The following is a 16,220-nucleotide window of genomic DNA, read 5'->3' on the forward strand; positions in this document are numbered from 1 at the left end:
CTCTCACTGTTGTGGCGTCTCCCGTTGCGGAGCACAGGCTCCGGACGCGCAGGCTCAGCGGCCGTGGCCCACGGGCCCAGCCGCTCCGCAGCATGTGGGATCTTCCCGGACCAGGGCACGAACCCGTGTCCCCTGCATCGGCAGGCGGACTCTCAACCACTGCGCCACCAGGCAAGCCCGGAAGATGCTTTCTTGTCTCTCTTGCCAACAGCTTTTCTTTTGTGAACCCTAGTGAGATGCTGGGGTGGGTTTGCTTTCTCCTAGGAAGGAATGCTCTCAGATCTGCTCTGGCTTGCACCCAGTGGTTCTCATTGCCTTCTGAGTATAAATGGGAGGGCGTTGGACACTCCACCCTTTGCTTTGCTCCTCCCCGCTGCTTCCTGGCCTATGTGCGCATGGACCTGGGAGATGAGGGGCTTCAGGGGATGGAGGAGATCCCAGGCCCAGGAGAAATACTCTGTCATCTCACTGTGTGGGCTGGAGAGTAGGGCCAGGGCCTAGGAATGGGCCAGCAGCTTTCTGGGTACAGTGAGAAGGAAAGACAGCTCTTCGGACTGCCACTAAATGGTGTGAGGGGCCCATCCTCACGGGAACCACCCTCCAAAATCTGAGTGGATGAGAGCCTTCTGTCTACGATACTTTTCTCCTCTGGAAACAGCCAGCCAGAGTCTCTTTTTTGTGTGTAGAACATGGAGCCCGGTTCTTTGGAAGGCCACAGCATGAGGGGCAGCTTCTCATCTGCATTTCGGCCCCTTTAGGGATGATGCCATGTGAGTTGGGAGAGGCAGCATGTGTAAAACTGCATCTTAGTAGCCTTTTGGGGTCCCGGAACACGGGGCAGGTTTTCGGAGAATCAGACCTTTCTCAGCCAAAACCCTTTTCCAGTTCAGACCGGCGCCATCGCTGTGAGCCCTGGGCTGCGGCAACACTCTGGCCTGGTGTCACTTGGGGCCTGCTGCTGGCTGAGACCCCAAAGCCCCAGGGAAAACTGGGGGCAGAGAGATGGTTCTGGAGGGTTAAGTGAATGGGCAGAGCCTCCAGCCCCCAGGGGCTGCGTGTGGACGATGTGCCTCTTCGGGCATGTCGGTGCTGGTGCTGGGGTGACGTCACTTGGTTGGCCTGTGGTTTGTTGTGTGTGTGTGTTGATCAGGATGTTCCTGTTTTGCGGTTGTCTGATCACTTGTTTTTGGCCGTGGACTTCTGGATGAGTGTTTATTTTTAGAGGCTGCCACTTCTGGCCTGAGGGCTGATCCTTGGGCATGGCAGGAGCTTGTATTTTCTGAAATGTTTGTGGCTTTAAATTTCAGTATTTATTTTGGGGTATTGCTACTTTCTATGTGTTTATTCTGTGGGTGCGTGTGTGTGTGATATGACAGTGCAGAATAATAAAAAATTGTGTGGTCTGTGAAGTTCTGCTTTAGCTTTGATTTTAATTTAGTTTTTTAAAAAATTTTAAATTAGTTCTGATTTAAAATCCCAGCTTTACCAAGTACTATGTGTCTGCAAATAAATGGTTTCACGTCTCAGTTTCTCCGTCTTTAAAATAGGCATAACAACCCTGACTCACAGGATTAGAAATAACGTATGTGTAAACGTAGCAAAGTGTTCCCTGAATGTTACTGTTAACATTAGTATTTGTGTATTCGTATCCACACCTGCTCTTTCTGACCGCGGTGCTGGGGCTGTCTGGTGTACTCCATGAGTGCACGCGTCTGGGTGTTTTTGATTTGGGTGATTTCTGGTGGGAGTGTGTGTCTCTGGATGTCTTTTGGTTTTCTGTGTGTGAGTGTGTGTGTGATTGTTGGTGTCTGGGCTGGAGTTTGGGAGGGGGCTTTTTTTCTTGCCAGTTGGGGGCCTGCCTTGGAGGGGGAGGAAGGGAGGTGTGTGTGTGTGTGTGTGTGTGTGTGTGTGTGTGTGTGTCAAGGCTGGAAGCTGGACTGCTGACTGTACAGGGTGTGAAATCACTGAGTTCCTCTGGGCAGGGAAGTTCTTCGTTCCTGAGTCAGCCCTTTGGCCTCTAGCCACCCAGCGCTCACTTTTTCCTTTCAGAGAAAGTATTGCTCACGGGGTCCCCAGAGCATCTCAGACAAAATGGCACAGGGGGCACCTCTCCCTGCTGAAAACCTCTACTTTTGTGTCCTCAACCCCTAAGATGCTCCCTCCACCCTTGGCCCCTGAAGCTCCTTTCCAGAACGTCCACGGTCCCTGGCATTCAGAGGGAATCTGTGTCCTCCTTAACACCGGGCCTGCCGCCTTTGCTGGACCCCATCTCAGCCCAACACCCCAGGCCCTTGGGAAACGAGCGCAGTGCCGCATCCAGGCTTTGGACCGGGGCATCTTGCCCCCAGGACCCCGGCCCAACCCTGGACTCCACTGCCTGGCCCTGACCCTGGGTGCAGGGGAGGGCTCTGCTCGGAAGCTCGGGGAAAGAGTCCTTTTGTCCTTTTGCCCTCTGCCACCTTGGCTCTATCTCGGGGTGCTGAGAGGATTCCCTTTGGGGATCCAGGGAAGGGAAGCTTTCAGCTGCTTTCCTCGGGAGAATAGAAGATGTCCCGCCTCCCACTGACATCTGCTGTCTGTCTCCCCTCTGGTCCCTCCCTTGTAGAGGTTGTGGGCCACACGCAGGGACCCCTGGACGGGAGCCTGTACGCCAAGGTGAAGAAGAAGGACTCCCTGCACGGCAGCACCGGGGCCGTCAACGCCACGCGGCCTGCTCTGTCGGCTACCCCCAACCACGTGGAGCACACCCTCTCCGTGAGCAGCGACTCAGGCAACTCCACAGCCTCCACCAAGACAGACAAGACCGATGAGCCTGCCCCCGGCCCCTCCAGCGCCCCTGCTTCCCTGAGTCCCGAGGAGAAGCGTGAGCTGGACCGCCTGCTCAGCGGCTTTGGCTTGGAGCGAGAGAAGCAAGGCACCATGTACCACACGCAGCATCTCCGATCCCGCCTGGCGGGGGGCCCTGCTGCTCCCTCCTCCGGCCGCCATGTCGTCCCGGCCCAGGTTCACGTCAATGGCAGGGCCTTGGCATCTGAGCGGGAGACAGACATCCTGGATGATGAGCTGCCCAACCAGGATGGGCACAGCGTGGGCAGCATGGGCACACTGTCCTCCCTGGATGGGGTCACTAACACCAGTGAGGGGGGCTACCCGGAGGCCCTGTCTCCACTGACCAACGGTCTGGACAAGCCCTACTCCGTGGAACCTATAGTCAATGGCGGGGGATACCCCTATGAGTCTGCCAGCCGGGCAGTGCCTGCCCAAGCTGGCCACCCTGCCCCCATGCGACCCTCCTACTCTGCACAGGAGAGTTTAGCTGGCTACCAGCGGGAGGGGCCCCACCCAGCCTGGCCACAGTCAATGACCACCTCCCACTATGGCCATGACCCCAGCGGTATGTTCCGCTCTCAGTCCTTTCCGGAAACCAAGCCCCAGCTGCCCCCAGCTCCAGCCCGGGGCGGGAGCAGCCGGGAGGCTGTGCAGAGGGGCCTGAATTCCTGGCAGCCTCAGCCACCTCCTCGCCAGCAGGAAAGAGCCCACTTGGAGAGCCTCGGGCTCAGCAGGCCCAGTCCCCAGCCATTGGCAGAGCCCCCCATGCCTGGCCTTCCCGAGTTCCCGCGGGCGGCCTCCCAGCAGGAGATCGAGCAGTCCATCGAAGCCCTCAATATGCTGATGCTGGACCTGGAGCCAGCCACGGCGGCCGCCCCACTGCACAAGTCCCAGAGTGTCCCTGGGGCCTGGCCCGGCGCTTCCCCGCTCTCCTCCCAGCCCCTCTCTGGCTCTTCCTCCCAGTCCCATCCACTGACCCAGTCCAGATCTGGCTACATCCCCAGTGGGCATTCCTTGGGCACCCCTGAGCCTGCTCCCCGGGCCTCCCTGGAGTCTGTCCCTCCTGGCAGGCCTTACTCACCTTATGATTATCAGCCATGTCTAACGGGGCCCAACCAGAGTTACCGTCCAAAGAGCCCAGCTGCCTCCTCCTCGTCTGCCTTCCTTCCAAACACCCAGAGCTCTCCGGGTCCTCAGCTGCCCCCAGTCTCTCTCCCTGGCCTCACCACTCAGCCTCAGCTTCCACTGAAGGAGGTGACTTCAGACCCATCCCGAACCCCAGAGGAGGAGCCATTGAACCTGGAGGGGCTTGTGGCCCACCGGGTAGCAGGTAAGAGCCTCAGGGGCCATGAGTTCTGGGTATCCCCTCCTTATTCCCTCCACACCTTCCCTCTCTGGTCGTGGCTGGTGTTGCTGGAGCGAGGTGCAGGCCCAGCCATCACGCCTTAGCGGGTGCTGCTTTGGCCTGGGGAAGAGGCTGTCAGGAGCCCACATGACAGCCATCCCTTCCTGCATTCGTTGCCTGTTAGGCTCCAAGCCAGGCACTGAGGTTCAAAGATCAGGAATTTTCGGTCTAGTGAGGGAGCAGGTACACAGACAGATAATTCTAACAGAGAGCAATGTGTGCTACAACAGAAGTGGGGAACAAAGCCCCAGAGCCTGGGAAAGCAAGGTTTCCCACCTAGGGCAATCAGGGAAAGCTTCCTGGAGGTGGTGACTCCAGGGCTGGAGTACAAATTTTCTAGGCAGAGAGGAGATGCTCTCTGCAGCTGCCTGCAGTGGAGAAGGCCTGGAGAAGGTTGGAGGGAGGCCTCTGTGGACTCCAGTTCCCTTTTGAGCCCTCCCAGAGGCACAGCAATGCCTGAGAGGGTGTCCTGAAGCCCTTGGGCTCCATCTGAGTGTTCAACCCTGGTGTGTCCTTTCAGGATATTTCTCCGTTTCTGGGGAGGCCAAGGTCCATCTTCTTGTTCAGCTGTCCTGCTAGTCCTTGCTTTAGGACCAGCTCTGTATGGGAAGCGGGCACTGAGAAACAGAGCCCTATTTCCTATCAGAGAATGGACTTATTCTCCAGAGAGAGGAGACAGAGTGGGGCAACCAGATGAGCTTACTGGGGAGATAAAGGCAAGAAATGGCAGCGTGTCCAGGGCCATGTTGGGAGGGGCAGGAAGGGCTCCCTTCCTTCCCTCTGGCCTAAGCCTGTGACCATTCCATGGGGGCAGCCAAACTGGGCGGGAAATCCTATGAGTTGGTTTTATTGTGGAGTTGAAGCCCAGACCAGGGTGGACCAGAGCCTGGGGCGAGGGGGACCTTGTGCCAAGCCCCTCAGCTGACAAGGTGGTGGGTAGTCAGGGAGCAGAAGGGGAGCCTGGGCAGCTGACTCTGCCTTCTGTCCCTTTTCCTAAATTTAGGGGAAGCTGAGTCACCATGCCAGCTACAGGGAGGAAGGGAGACGCCGTCCCTGAGGATGGATGGTGGGTTTAGGGAAGTAGCTGGGGCCAGGCCAGTTGGCTGTTGGGTTTGAGTCCAGGACCTGGTGTGGTGGCATGGACTCCCTGCTCCTGTATTTCAGAGCAGAGCACAGCCCCCAGTTCAACTACTGGTAACTTGAAATTGGCCATAATGGCAGTATTCACACTATGGAAATTGGCAATCAAGGACTTCCCCTGCCCTGGTAGCATCACATCATTGTCTTTACCCAAGAGTCAAAACATAAGATGAGTAGCTCTATAACCCGAGGGGTGAAATGCTCCATGGGGGTCCCCGTGGGGCTGGTGTCTTCTACTTTTGTCTACATCTGGGCCTATGAGATAAGGAGTACCTGGCTTGTCAGCAGAAACCATTTTCCTCCTGGTTTTGTTGAAGGGAGAGGAATGGGCCCTCTCAATATTTTACAGAGTTGGGGTGGTGGCCTGAGGAATAGTGACACTCTAGTCTAATAATGGGCAGGATCCAAGGGGCTTTTCTCTGGGGGAGCAGGATGAGTTTCCTCCTTTTCACAGAACCCTCTGTATAGCTCTCCCAGAGCTTGCTCAGAAGGAAGCCATACGTTAATGGCCCTAGAAGGATGTCCATCTTGTAGTGGCTTTCACCTCATCCTTTTCTCTCCTACCAGTTTCTGAGGTCTTGCCTCTCAACCTCCATATCCTGTAGCTGCTCAGGTTTTGGCTGCCAAGAAGTCCTATGGAGGGAGGGATATTGTTGGCACAGTACCTGTGTCCTCCAACCCTGCTGTCATCTCCTCCACCAACTGTGAGTGACTCAGTCAGGAGAAGGGATAAGAGCTGTAGAGGGGACAGTTATATTTGGTCTCCAGGGCTACAAAGGACCTCTTGGGTCCATGCCCTGTCATGAACAGTATTTCTTATGTCAGCAGGTCCTGCTTGCACAACTTCTTCAGTAGCCCTATCCGCAGTGCTGTGTAGATAAAGATGCACCGGCAGGATTAATTTGTAGAACAGTCCAGGAGCCAAGGGATAGACTTTCAGCACTGCCTTTTTCTTCTCATTTTACATTCTTCTGCAAGAAGCTGGAATGTAAGCTTCAACATGAGTAACCTCAGATCCGAGGGAGAACCTCTATATGGTCATCAGTATGATCTGGTTTCTCCTGGCCTTTCTCTCTCAAGTCTGCTCTTTTTCCTTGGCTGTCAACTGAGGCTGTTATACCTCAGTTCCATGTCCTTGGTTCATCCCACTTTGATCCAACTACTCCTTACGTCTTATTTCAGCTTAGCGCTCAGAGTATGTAGGGTTAGTTTTCTTAACTTGACAAAGGGTAGGTACTGTAGCACATGTCACACTTTCTCGTGAAACATTAGAATTAGAAGCATTCCCATTACACCAGGGACAAAATAAAGATGCCTGTTATCACCACTATCATTTAACATTGTACTGGATATCCCAGCCAGTGCAATAAGACAAGAAAAGGAAATAAGAGTCATAGTTGTTGAGTCCAATCAAGTTATCTTATGATCCTGATTCTGTGACTGTACTGATCTCAGGTGTCTCTAGAGGTAGAGATTTCAATGCATATTGGAAATCAGAAGTTGATCTTATCCTTAAGGAGTCTAGAGTTTAGAAAGGGGAAAAAGAACTGGAACTTTAAAATGAAGTTATTTGTAATAAGAGAGGTATGAAGAAAGTTCTGTGGGAATGAAGAAAAAGGGAAGCTCACTATCAGCTGGAGAGATTGGGGAGGCTCTTTGTTGAGTGTGGCTTTTACAGAGCCTTGGAAGATGGGTAGGACTTTGAAAATGGGTGAGGTCGTTGGAGAGAGAGGGCTCATAATGAAGATAGGAAAACTTAAGGCATGTTTGAAGAATAGAGTGGATTGAGAGCATATAGGCTGTGTGAGAGAGAGTCAAGAAAGGTAGCCTGGGGCCTGCGTCTGTTTGGTTGTAATACCAGACTAAGGAGCCTGAATCTTACCTAGTGGCAGTGTAGGAAGCCATTACTGTGTTTAGGAGAGGATGCCATGATCAGGGCTGTAGTTTAGGAAGATGTATCTGGTGGGTCTGGGCAGAAAGGATACAAAAAGGGAGAGACTTTGAGCTGGGAGATGCTAGGAGCTTATTAGCTAACCTAGGTGATGGGGGCTGAGTTAGGGTGCTGACCATGGAAATGAAAAAGAAGAGATGGGTGCCAAGGATGTTGTGGTGGGATGAGAACTGATGCATTTACAAGTTGATTGGATGTAGTAGGTGAAGAAGAGGAAGACATCAAAGATAATTCTGAGGCTCCATGAATAGAAACAGAATGATGGTTCCATTAATAAGCCAAAAGTTAGCAGGAGGAGCAGGTCTGGTGTAAGATGAAGACCTCAGTGTTAGATATGTTGAATTTGAGTGACAGTGGAGCCTCCAGGTAGAGATGTATGGAAGGCAATCAGACATCGGAATTGGAGCTCAAAAGAGTGGAAAGAGCTATAGATTTGGGAGTCATTCTCACAAAGGTAAAGGTTAAAGCTTTGGGCATGGATGAGATCTCAATATGTCAGAGGGCATGGAGAGAAAAGAACTTAGAATGAGATGGCCACGAGGGAATGGAGGTCATACGGGGGACTAAGAACAAATGTTCAGGACAGAGAGAGGACACTAGGACAGCCGGTCATCACAGAAGTCAGAATAGTAAAGGGTTTCCAGGAGGAGGGGTGGGAGGTTAGCAATATCACTGTGAAGAGAGCATGACGGGAAGGACTCAGGAAACTTCACTGGGCTTTTGCCAATTAGGCGGCCCCAGTGATTTTCAAAGGCATATTTTCAATAGAGTGGTGGTGACAGAAACCAGACAGGGCTTGAGGAGTGAGAGATGAGAGGGTGCAGACAGCATATCAACCACTCTTTTGAGTGGCTTTGTGATAAGAGGGAAGAGGGTGGTAGCTAAAGAGGGTAGCAAGATACTGAGAACTTCTTTCTGTGAATATAGGAGCCATGAGAATGTTTTTAGAGGGGGAGGAGGGAGAGGTTGAATATGGAGGGAAGAGGGAGAAGAAAAAGATAGAAGAGAAAGAAATTGATAGACTAGGTCTCTAAGGAGGTAAGGGGAGTTAGGCTTAGGAACCCAGGTGGATAATTTAGGCTCAACCAGGAGGTGAGGTACCTCTTCATGAAATAAGAATAGAGGATGGATACAGATATAGGGAGATACTGGTGTCAAGCCTTGGGAGCTTGAATTGAGAACCCAGTTTTTATATTTCATCATGGAAATAGGAGTTGAGATCAAGGCCCATTCCATCATTCATTCAATGTGTGCTCTTAATCCATGCTACATGCTAGCCTAGGTTCTGGAAAAATGGTGGTAAACAAAAGAGATAAAGATCCTTTTTTTAAGAGGTGGAAATGGACAATAAACAAATATACATATAATATGTCAGATGGGTGATAAGTACCATAGAGATAAAACAAAGCAGTGAAATGCCAATGAGGGGTGAAGGGTTGTGGGGGGGGGTAGGATGTTCAGGGAAAAGGCTTCCCTGGGCAGGGAGGGAATGTGCCAGATGGGATAGCAAGTGCAAAGGTCCTGAGGCGGGAGTGTGCCTGATATGGGGAAAGTAGGGGGCCCGAAATCAGAGAGGGCATGAGAATGGGGACCAGCTTTCTGTGGGCCTTGTAGGTGATCGTAAGACCTCTGGCTTGTACTCTGCATGGTGTGAGAAGCCTTAGGAAGGATTTGGGCAGAGGAGTGACTTCACCTGACTTGTTCTAAACACATCAGTGTGGCCAGGATGGAAGGAGGGAGACCAGTTAGGAGGCTGGTGCTTTTGATCAGGATGGTATCTGGAGATGGTGAGACACACTCAGATTGTAGACGTATTTTGGAGGTGTCGCCATCGAGATTTACAGAGAGACTAGACATGGGATGTGAGAGAAGGAAAAGTCAAGGTTTCTGGCCTGAGCACCTAAAGGATGGAGTTGCTCTTTATTGAGATGGAGAAGAATGTGGGAAGAGCAGGCTTAGAGGGGATATCAGAAGTGTGAGTTTGGCCACATTAGATTTGAGGTGCTCATGAAATGTCCAAGACAGTTGGATGTATGAGTCGGGAGTTTATGAGGGAGAGATTGGAGCTTAGAAATGTGGGAGCTGTCAGTATATGATGTCATGTGAAGTAAGGCACTGCATGATATCGCCTAGGGGGGTGAGCACAGATAGAGAAGGGTTGAGTTCTGGAGCCTTGAACATTTAGCAATTTGAGGCAGGAGGAGGAACCGGCAAAGAAACTGGTATGGAGCAGCATTTGAAGTGGAGGAAACTCAAAGGGTGTGGTTCTCTGGAAGCCAGGAAAGGGTGATATTGGTCACTGCATGGCCCCTGTGTTGTGAGATCGATTGGAGTCAGCTGGGGGGAATAAAAGGACCTCACAGGTCCTTACAGGTCCTTACGGTGCATCCTCATCTTAAGGACTTTTCGGTGGTACTCAGCAGTTTGGGGCAGGAGTAGAAAATCCTAAGTGGCTCCCGTGGAAGAGGGTTACTAAGAGGGGTGTGATGGAAGAATGAAGGGCCGAGGGATGCCCCGATGCTCAGGAAGATGACCCTCGGGCTCAGACTGGCAGGGTCACTGCCGAACCCAGGAAGAAGCAGGTGACCGTGAGAGGAGAAAGGTCCTGGGATGAGGTCGTGTTGACCGTGAGGGCGGGTGAGGTATGGGGCCACAGGATTGAAATCTCCTGGTCCCAGGCTGGCACCTTCCTGCTCCATGCTGGGGTTGGAAAAGACAGAGGTGGGTGGCGTCCTGCTGGACAGCAGAAAGTCCACCTGCCCTTTGGAGAAACGAGACCCTAGATCCACCCTCTCATCTTGTCTGACACCCTGCCCGCCCCCCTCCAGCCTGTGGCCAGAACCCAGACTCAGAACACTGACTAACCTTGATTTTCTCTTTGTTTTTGTTTTGTTTCGTCTTGTTAAATGCCTTGTCCCTGGCGTTCTTCGTGTGTCCCGTGTCCATCTGTCCCCTGTGCCGTGGGCGTGGTGCCTTCCTTGCCTGGTGTCCTCCCCCCCCGCCCCCCCTCCCTGCTTGCCTCCCTGCTGCCGGCTCCCCGGGGTGGGGTGGGGAGCAGCGTACAATGCCAGGCTGCAGGGCACTGGGCAGAGTGTCGGCTCTGGGCACCCTCCTCTCCACCGGCTCCGATCTTCCTCTCTCTCTGGTTGGTTCCTCTCCCCGCTTCCCCCTTTATGACTTACCTGAGCTCTCCGTTTCTTTCTTTTCCCTTCTTCCTTCATGCGCTGCTCCTCCACATTTTTGCCCACTTTCTTCTACCTCCTCGTTTCCCATTTCCTCCTCACTTTCCTTCCTCTCCTTCTGTTCTCTCCGTCTCTTTCTTCTCTTTGTCCCCCACCTCTTCTCTCACTGCCCCCTTCTTCCTCCTGCCTCCCTCCTCTCTGCATGAGTGGGTGCTCCCACTTCTGCATGGACACGGCCTGATGCTTCCAGCCTTGGCCTTCCCTGCTGGGAACAGGGTCCGGGGTGACTAGGTGAACTTTCAGCTCCCCCGTGGGCACACAGGCCTTTGCAACAAGGGTGCTCAGTGAGGGTTCGGGACTGCCCGGCTCCCCAGCTACCTTGGCCAGATCACCTGGGCTGCCCGGCCAGAGCCTCAGCAGGAGCCAGGCCGAGCTCTGCGTGGACCAGCGGGCACAAGACACAGAGTGGTGCCCTGCCACCTGCTGCGCTGTCCATTCTGGAGTACAGCACTCCCTGGGGACAGGGCACCCCCTCTGACCTCATCCTGAATCTCTGATCCTAGGACCCATGGCCAAGAGTCAGAAGCCCTGGGTGTGGTCCTGGCTTTTCCTGTGACCTCCTCTGTGACACTCCCGGGCAAGTCTCTGAATTGCTCAGAGCTCTGTCTCCCAGTGTGACACGTGGAGGATCGTAGCCTTGCCACGTGCCTTTTGCATGGTGGCTTGATGTGCCCCAACATGGTGGACCCCCCATCAAAGTCACGTTGCTCTGTTAGAGGGCGATGTCATCCACTGGCGTCTCCCACCAGCTCTCGGACACACAACCCCTAGACTTCTAGCTCTGGGGAGGGAATCACCTCATCCTTTCTCTGCTCCTCAGAGCCCAGAGGCCCAGGGCAGGGAGAAGACGATGTGCTCAGGCTTACCCCAGGCCATGGCCTTGAGCAGTTCCGGGAAAAGCCTTGGGGGTGGGGTGGGGTGGGAACTGTTGACTCCCAGTGGCAATATCTGGTGCTCTCATGGCCCCTCCTTCTCCCAGTCCATGGATAATGGGGAGATGGTTCTAGCAGAATGCCTCCTGTCCCCCTCCTCTCCTGTCCCTCCACCTTTTCTCGGCCCAGTGGTGGGGAGTGCGGTGTTCGGTGGGGCCTGGGGGTTTGGGCAGTTCTGGGGGGTCCTGAGGGGAGCTGGCATGGCTTGCCCTGGGGCTGCTAGTGTGGTTGCCGTGTGGCTTTCTGGTGCCCTGGCCCAGCAGGTGGCCTCCCGGATCCCCTCCCTTCTGGAGCCCCAGGCAAGCAGTCGGACACCCAGCCCCGCCACCTGGAGCTGAGGAATCCAGTTTTTTGGAAATTGGAAGGCTGGAAAGAAGAGCTGGGTCTGTCGGGGTGGAAGCGGCCAGTCCTGGGGCGGGTAGGGGAGGCATGTGATGAAGCCTGACACCAGGGCATATGTCCATGGAACTCGGGGGTGGTGGGCAGCCATGCTCCATCTATTGACCAGGTGTACTGATGTGTGTTAGGGCTACAGCCCCTGGAATTGCCCGTGTGTGTGTGTGTGTGTGTGTGTGTGTGTGTGTGTGTGTGTGTGATGAAGGGGACTCACGGCCTCAGTTCCAGCCCACTTTAGGGGAGCCTAGGAGCCAGCTGTTCCCCCGAGCACACCATCCTGGGGAGCAGAGTGAGGACCCCGGGAGATGGGGCTGCTCCGGCCCCTTGCTCTTCAGGTCTGGTGGTCAGTGTGGAGGCCCCGGGCTGAGGTGACCGCTGTCCTCCAGGAGGAGGGGAAGGCCCGATGCCCACAGTGCATGACATCCCTTGGAGGATGACAAAGGGCTTCTGGATGTAGCGCGTTATTTTCCCAAAGGCCACTTTCTGGCCGCTCCTCGTGCTGCCGGGGCTGGAGGGCTGGACTCACCAGCTTTCCTGGGAGGACCTTCCAGAGTCCCTTGCCTGCCTCTCTTTCCCCCTTTCTTCGTGAGCTTCCTCTGGCGCCCGTTTTCCTGCTGGGGAAGGGCTGAGTGTGGAGGTTCTGTGGGTGACTGTGACCCACCACTGTTCCTGCCAGGCTAAGGCTGCGTGCACCCACACGTGTCTGTACGTGTGTGTATGCGTGTGCCTGTGTGTGTGCAGGGAGCGGGGCACGTAGACGGAGGCCCTGAGAGTGGGGCCGGGGCCAGGAGACCAAGAAAGTCCTGGGGTCGGGGGTGGGGGAGGGGAGGAGGCCGGTGGGGAGTGCGGGTCTATTTTTATTATCCGTCAGCTTCTGGGACATGAGGGAGTGGTGTTCTCTCTCTGACACTGGCTGTCAGCTTGTGTCCAGACGTCCCAGCTTGGCTGAGGAACAATGGGGCTCTCTTCTCTCCCCTCTGCCATGGCCCGTCTCCCCTCCCGTAGAGAGAGACAAGAGAGAGGGAACATGGCTCTCCAGGCGCTCCGGGGCAGATCTGGGACTGCCAAGGCGGACAACAGTGGGACACTGTGTTCAAACAATGTGAGAGGCCCAGGCTGGCCACTGGGGCCGTGGGTGCTCTGCGGGAGAGGGGCTGTCCCCGTGGGAGTGGTATGCCGAGTCTTCCCCCTTCTGCAGCGGGAGGCTCCGCCCTGCTGGACCCTAACTCTTTGGACGGCAACCTGTCCATCCCCCCTGCCTCTGGACAGAGCCGGTCCCACTCCAGTGGTGATGGAGAGGCGGCTTGGAGAGGTGTGATTACCCTCAAGTGTCTGACTGCCTTGGGCCAGGTCTCGCATCCTCCAAAGCCCAGAAGCCCCTCCAACGGTCCCGCCTCTTCTCTGGGCCGCTGCAACCCTCTGCATCCCCGGAATGTGGGGGATGTTCTGGGTGCATCGGGGATAATGCTCTCTGTCCCTCTGGGAGACTTAGGGCCTCGAATTGAAACAGACCCAGTTTTCAAGGGCAGATATCGGATCCCCAAACAGGGAAACTGGGCACCCCTTGCAGAGGCACAGGGACCTGCCAGAAAGAGGCTGCGGGTCTGGGCCAGCCGGAACTGAGAGCAGCCCTAATGCATTTCTTTTAACCTTGGGGCTGAAGTTGGTTCCAAACCCCAAGGGCCTTTCCCAAATGGGCCTCCTTTGTCACGATTATTATTAGAAAATCAATGGCTACGTCTCTTTCTCTCTAATGTTTTTGCCAGGAGTGGAAGCAGCAGCGGCTTTGGACCAAGCTGCCCCAGAGGCCTGAGGGGGAAGGGGGCTCGACGGTGGGGGGAGCACGGCCAGGGACAGGGCCGGTCAGGGTGCTTCTCTGAGGGCTGGCAGCCTGGGATTGCTGGAGGGTCCCGGCTGCTGCCCCACCCTTTAGAGCCAGGCCCCGTCTTTCATACGTGTTGATGATCATAGCAGCCCCTGGTTAGGTAGGACTCTGCGACCCCCATTTTTCTATTCTGAAAATAAAGGTCCTTCGAGGCAAGGGGTTTATTTGCTTTCAGTAAAGCAGTCGTGAGTCTGGTTTACTGTCTTTAGCCAGGGCTCTTTTTTCCTCGGTTGAGATGGTAGGCAGGTTGCCTCTGATTAACGAAGAGCCCGAAGTGGAGCCTCAGAACATCCCCACCCCCCCCCGAAAAATAAAGAACACCGCCCCACCCAGCTACCTTCTGCACTTACATGTGCTCTCCAGATGGGGCTCCTAATCAGGAGATGATATGAGTGCATGACTTGGAGTGAGGGTGTGAGTGTTTGCGAGTATGTGTCCATCCCCAGACTTGGCAGCCGGCAGCCTGCTGTTCATGACAAGTAGGGAGGCTTCCAGCCTGTGCTCGTCATGACAGCCTTAGTGGCTGCTCCAGGCTGGAGCTGAAGGGCCCCCAGGGCCACGCAGACCCCACTGCGGAGGGTATATGGTGATTCAGTCTGAATGAGGGTGACTTCTGCTTGGCTGAGCTGGCGTGTCCCTGCGGCCAGCTGTGTGTGCGTGTGCGTGTGCGTGTGTGTGTGTGTGTTGTGTGCATGTGTGCCACGAGGCGGTTGGTCTGCCCACAAGTGCTGGCCTGAGGCTGCTGTGGCCAGGGTCTCACAAGACCTTTGATAAGTCCCAGCACCTCTTCTCACCTGCCCCCTCGGGTGGTGGTGAAAGGAGGGCTGGGAATTTCCTCCTGCAGGACAATGAGGGCAAGGGGCCCGCCCTCAGGCTGGGTCTTGGCCTCTGGGCCCCGGGGAATGAGTTCTCTAGGATTCTGGAGCCAGCTCAGTGAGGCAATGGGTTTCGTGCGGCAGCCCAGCTGTGGGAAGAGGGAGTGGGAAGGGAGGAGGGTGAGATTAACAACATCCCCAGCCCTGCGGAATGGAAGGGAAGTGCACAGAAGCAGATGGGGCGCATGGCGTCAGGCTCTTTGCCTGCTGCTCTGCTGGGAGAGGCAGGCTGGAACCTGGGCCATCTCTGGGGCAGGAGAAGGGTGAACAGATAAGGGGCCAGCATAGAGGAAGCGGGAAGGAGCTTTCAGAGGTGCACTGGATGAGGGTTGGGCCCTCCCAGAGAAGGCCAGCAGTGCTCCGGGGGCCGGCTGGGGCTGGGGACACTGTGACAAGACTTAGTCATTCCTTGATTTCTTCTCGCGAGCGCCGTTTGCAAGATGATGCATCATTCATTCTTTCCAAAAGTCTTCCCCACGGGCCTGGTGTTGCTTGTTGGTTGATGCAGTCGCCTTGGAGACTGATTCTCCTCCCTCCACCTTCCCTCTTTTGCCTGGAAGCTCTGGCCCTGTGCCTCCGGGGCTTGGAAGAAGTTGACATCTGTTTCTTGTATCAGTCCTTTGTGCTCTGGGCCCCAACCCTGTGCAGAGTGGAGATTCTTGGTGAAGGCCAGCCAATCTAAGCCGATCCCCCACCCTGCAGAGGAACCGGGGTGTGGGCAGAGGGAGGCCGGTGGGAGGATGTGCTGAGGGGAGACAAGCCCAGCTCCAGCTGGGCCCCCTGGGCTAAGATGCACTGCCTTCTCTGGGGGAATTAGGCCCTATGGATCCTTTCCCCCACATGATGCTCAGTGCTCTCTATGCTCTGCCATTCGTCCCAGGGGTGCAAGCTCGGGAGAAGCAGCCTGCAGAGCCCCCAGCACCTCTCCGGAGGCGGGCTGCCAGCGATGGGCAGTACGAGAACCAGTCGCCAGAACCTGCATCGCCCCGTAGTCCTGGGGTTCGCTCCCCTGTCCAGTGCGTCTCCCCAGAGCTGGCTCTCACCATCGCTCTCAATCCTGGAGGGCGGCCCAAAGAGGTGAGTCCTGGGACCGTATCCTGGGGCCACAGAGGGTAGCGGAGCCCACCTGAACTATTGAGGAACTTGATGGTTAACTGGGCAGCAATGACCTGTCAGTAAACTCAGTAATCTTTCCTCCCTGCATCCTCAGCCTAGGTCTCCTCTCAGGCTTGTGGAATCTGGAGCCCATTTCCTTCCCTAAATAGCTTTTATGCCCCTACTTTTTCCATGAACGCTGAGACTGAGGTTCCCTTCTTGATTCCTAAAGGGCCCCCCCTAGAAGGGTGGTAAGGATCCTGGGTATGATGTAGGTGACCACAGTCTCTAAACTCCAAGCCAGATCCTAGAGACTGACTTTGTTTCTGAGCCCTTTCTAGACGTGTGGTTTTCTCGGGAGATCAAATTTCAATGTCAAATTGTTTGTATTTCTGAGACGTTCGGTAGTTTGAGGAAGTAGGTCTTAAACTTTAGCGAGCATAACAGTCACCAGGGAATCTACTAAAAAT

General features: G+C 55.0%; 1 protein-coding gene across 10 annotated transcripts in view; it reads left to right on the plus strand.

The window, feature by feature from the left end:
* TNS1 (tensin 1) overlaps nt 1-16,220 on the plus strand; it is a 190,851-nt gene that overhangs the window by 139,124 nt on the left and 35,507 nt on the right. For 6 of the 10 annotated variants that reach the window (XM_060152144.1, XM_060152138.1, XM_060152140.1 and 3 more), the window contains 4 exons: nt 2,606-4,159; nt 10,384-10,470; nt 11,763-11,882; nt 15,536-15,732. In XM_060152144.1, coding sequence (XP_060008127.1) covers nt 2,606-4,159; nt 10,384-10,470; nt 11,763-11,882; nt 15,536-15,732 — 1,958 coding nt within the window. The remainder of the gene's footprint in view (nt 1-2,605; nt 4,160-10,383; nt 10,471-11,762; nt 11,883-15,535; nt 15,733-16,220) is intronic. The other 4 variants (XM_060152143.1, XM_060152145.1, XM_060152148.1 and 1 more) reach the window with 2 other exon arrangements.

Source organism: Lagenorhynchus albirostris, chromosome 6 (genome assembly GCF_949774975.1).
Source record: "Lagenorhynchus albirostris chromosome 6, mLagAlb1.1, whole genome shotgun sequence".
Classification (NCBI taxonomy): Eukaryota; Metazoa; Chordata; class Mammalia; order Artiodactyla; family Delphinidae; genus Lagenorhynchus; species Lagenorhynchus albirostris.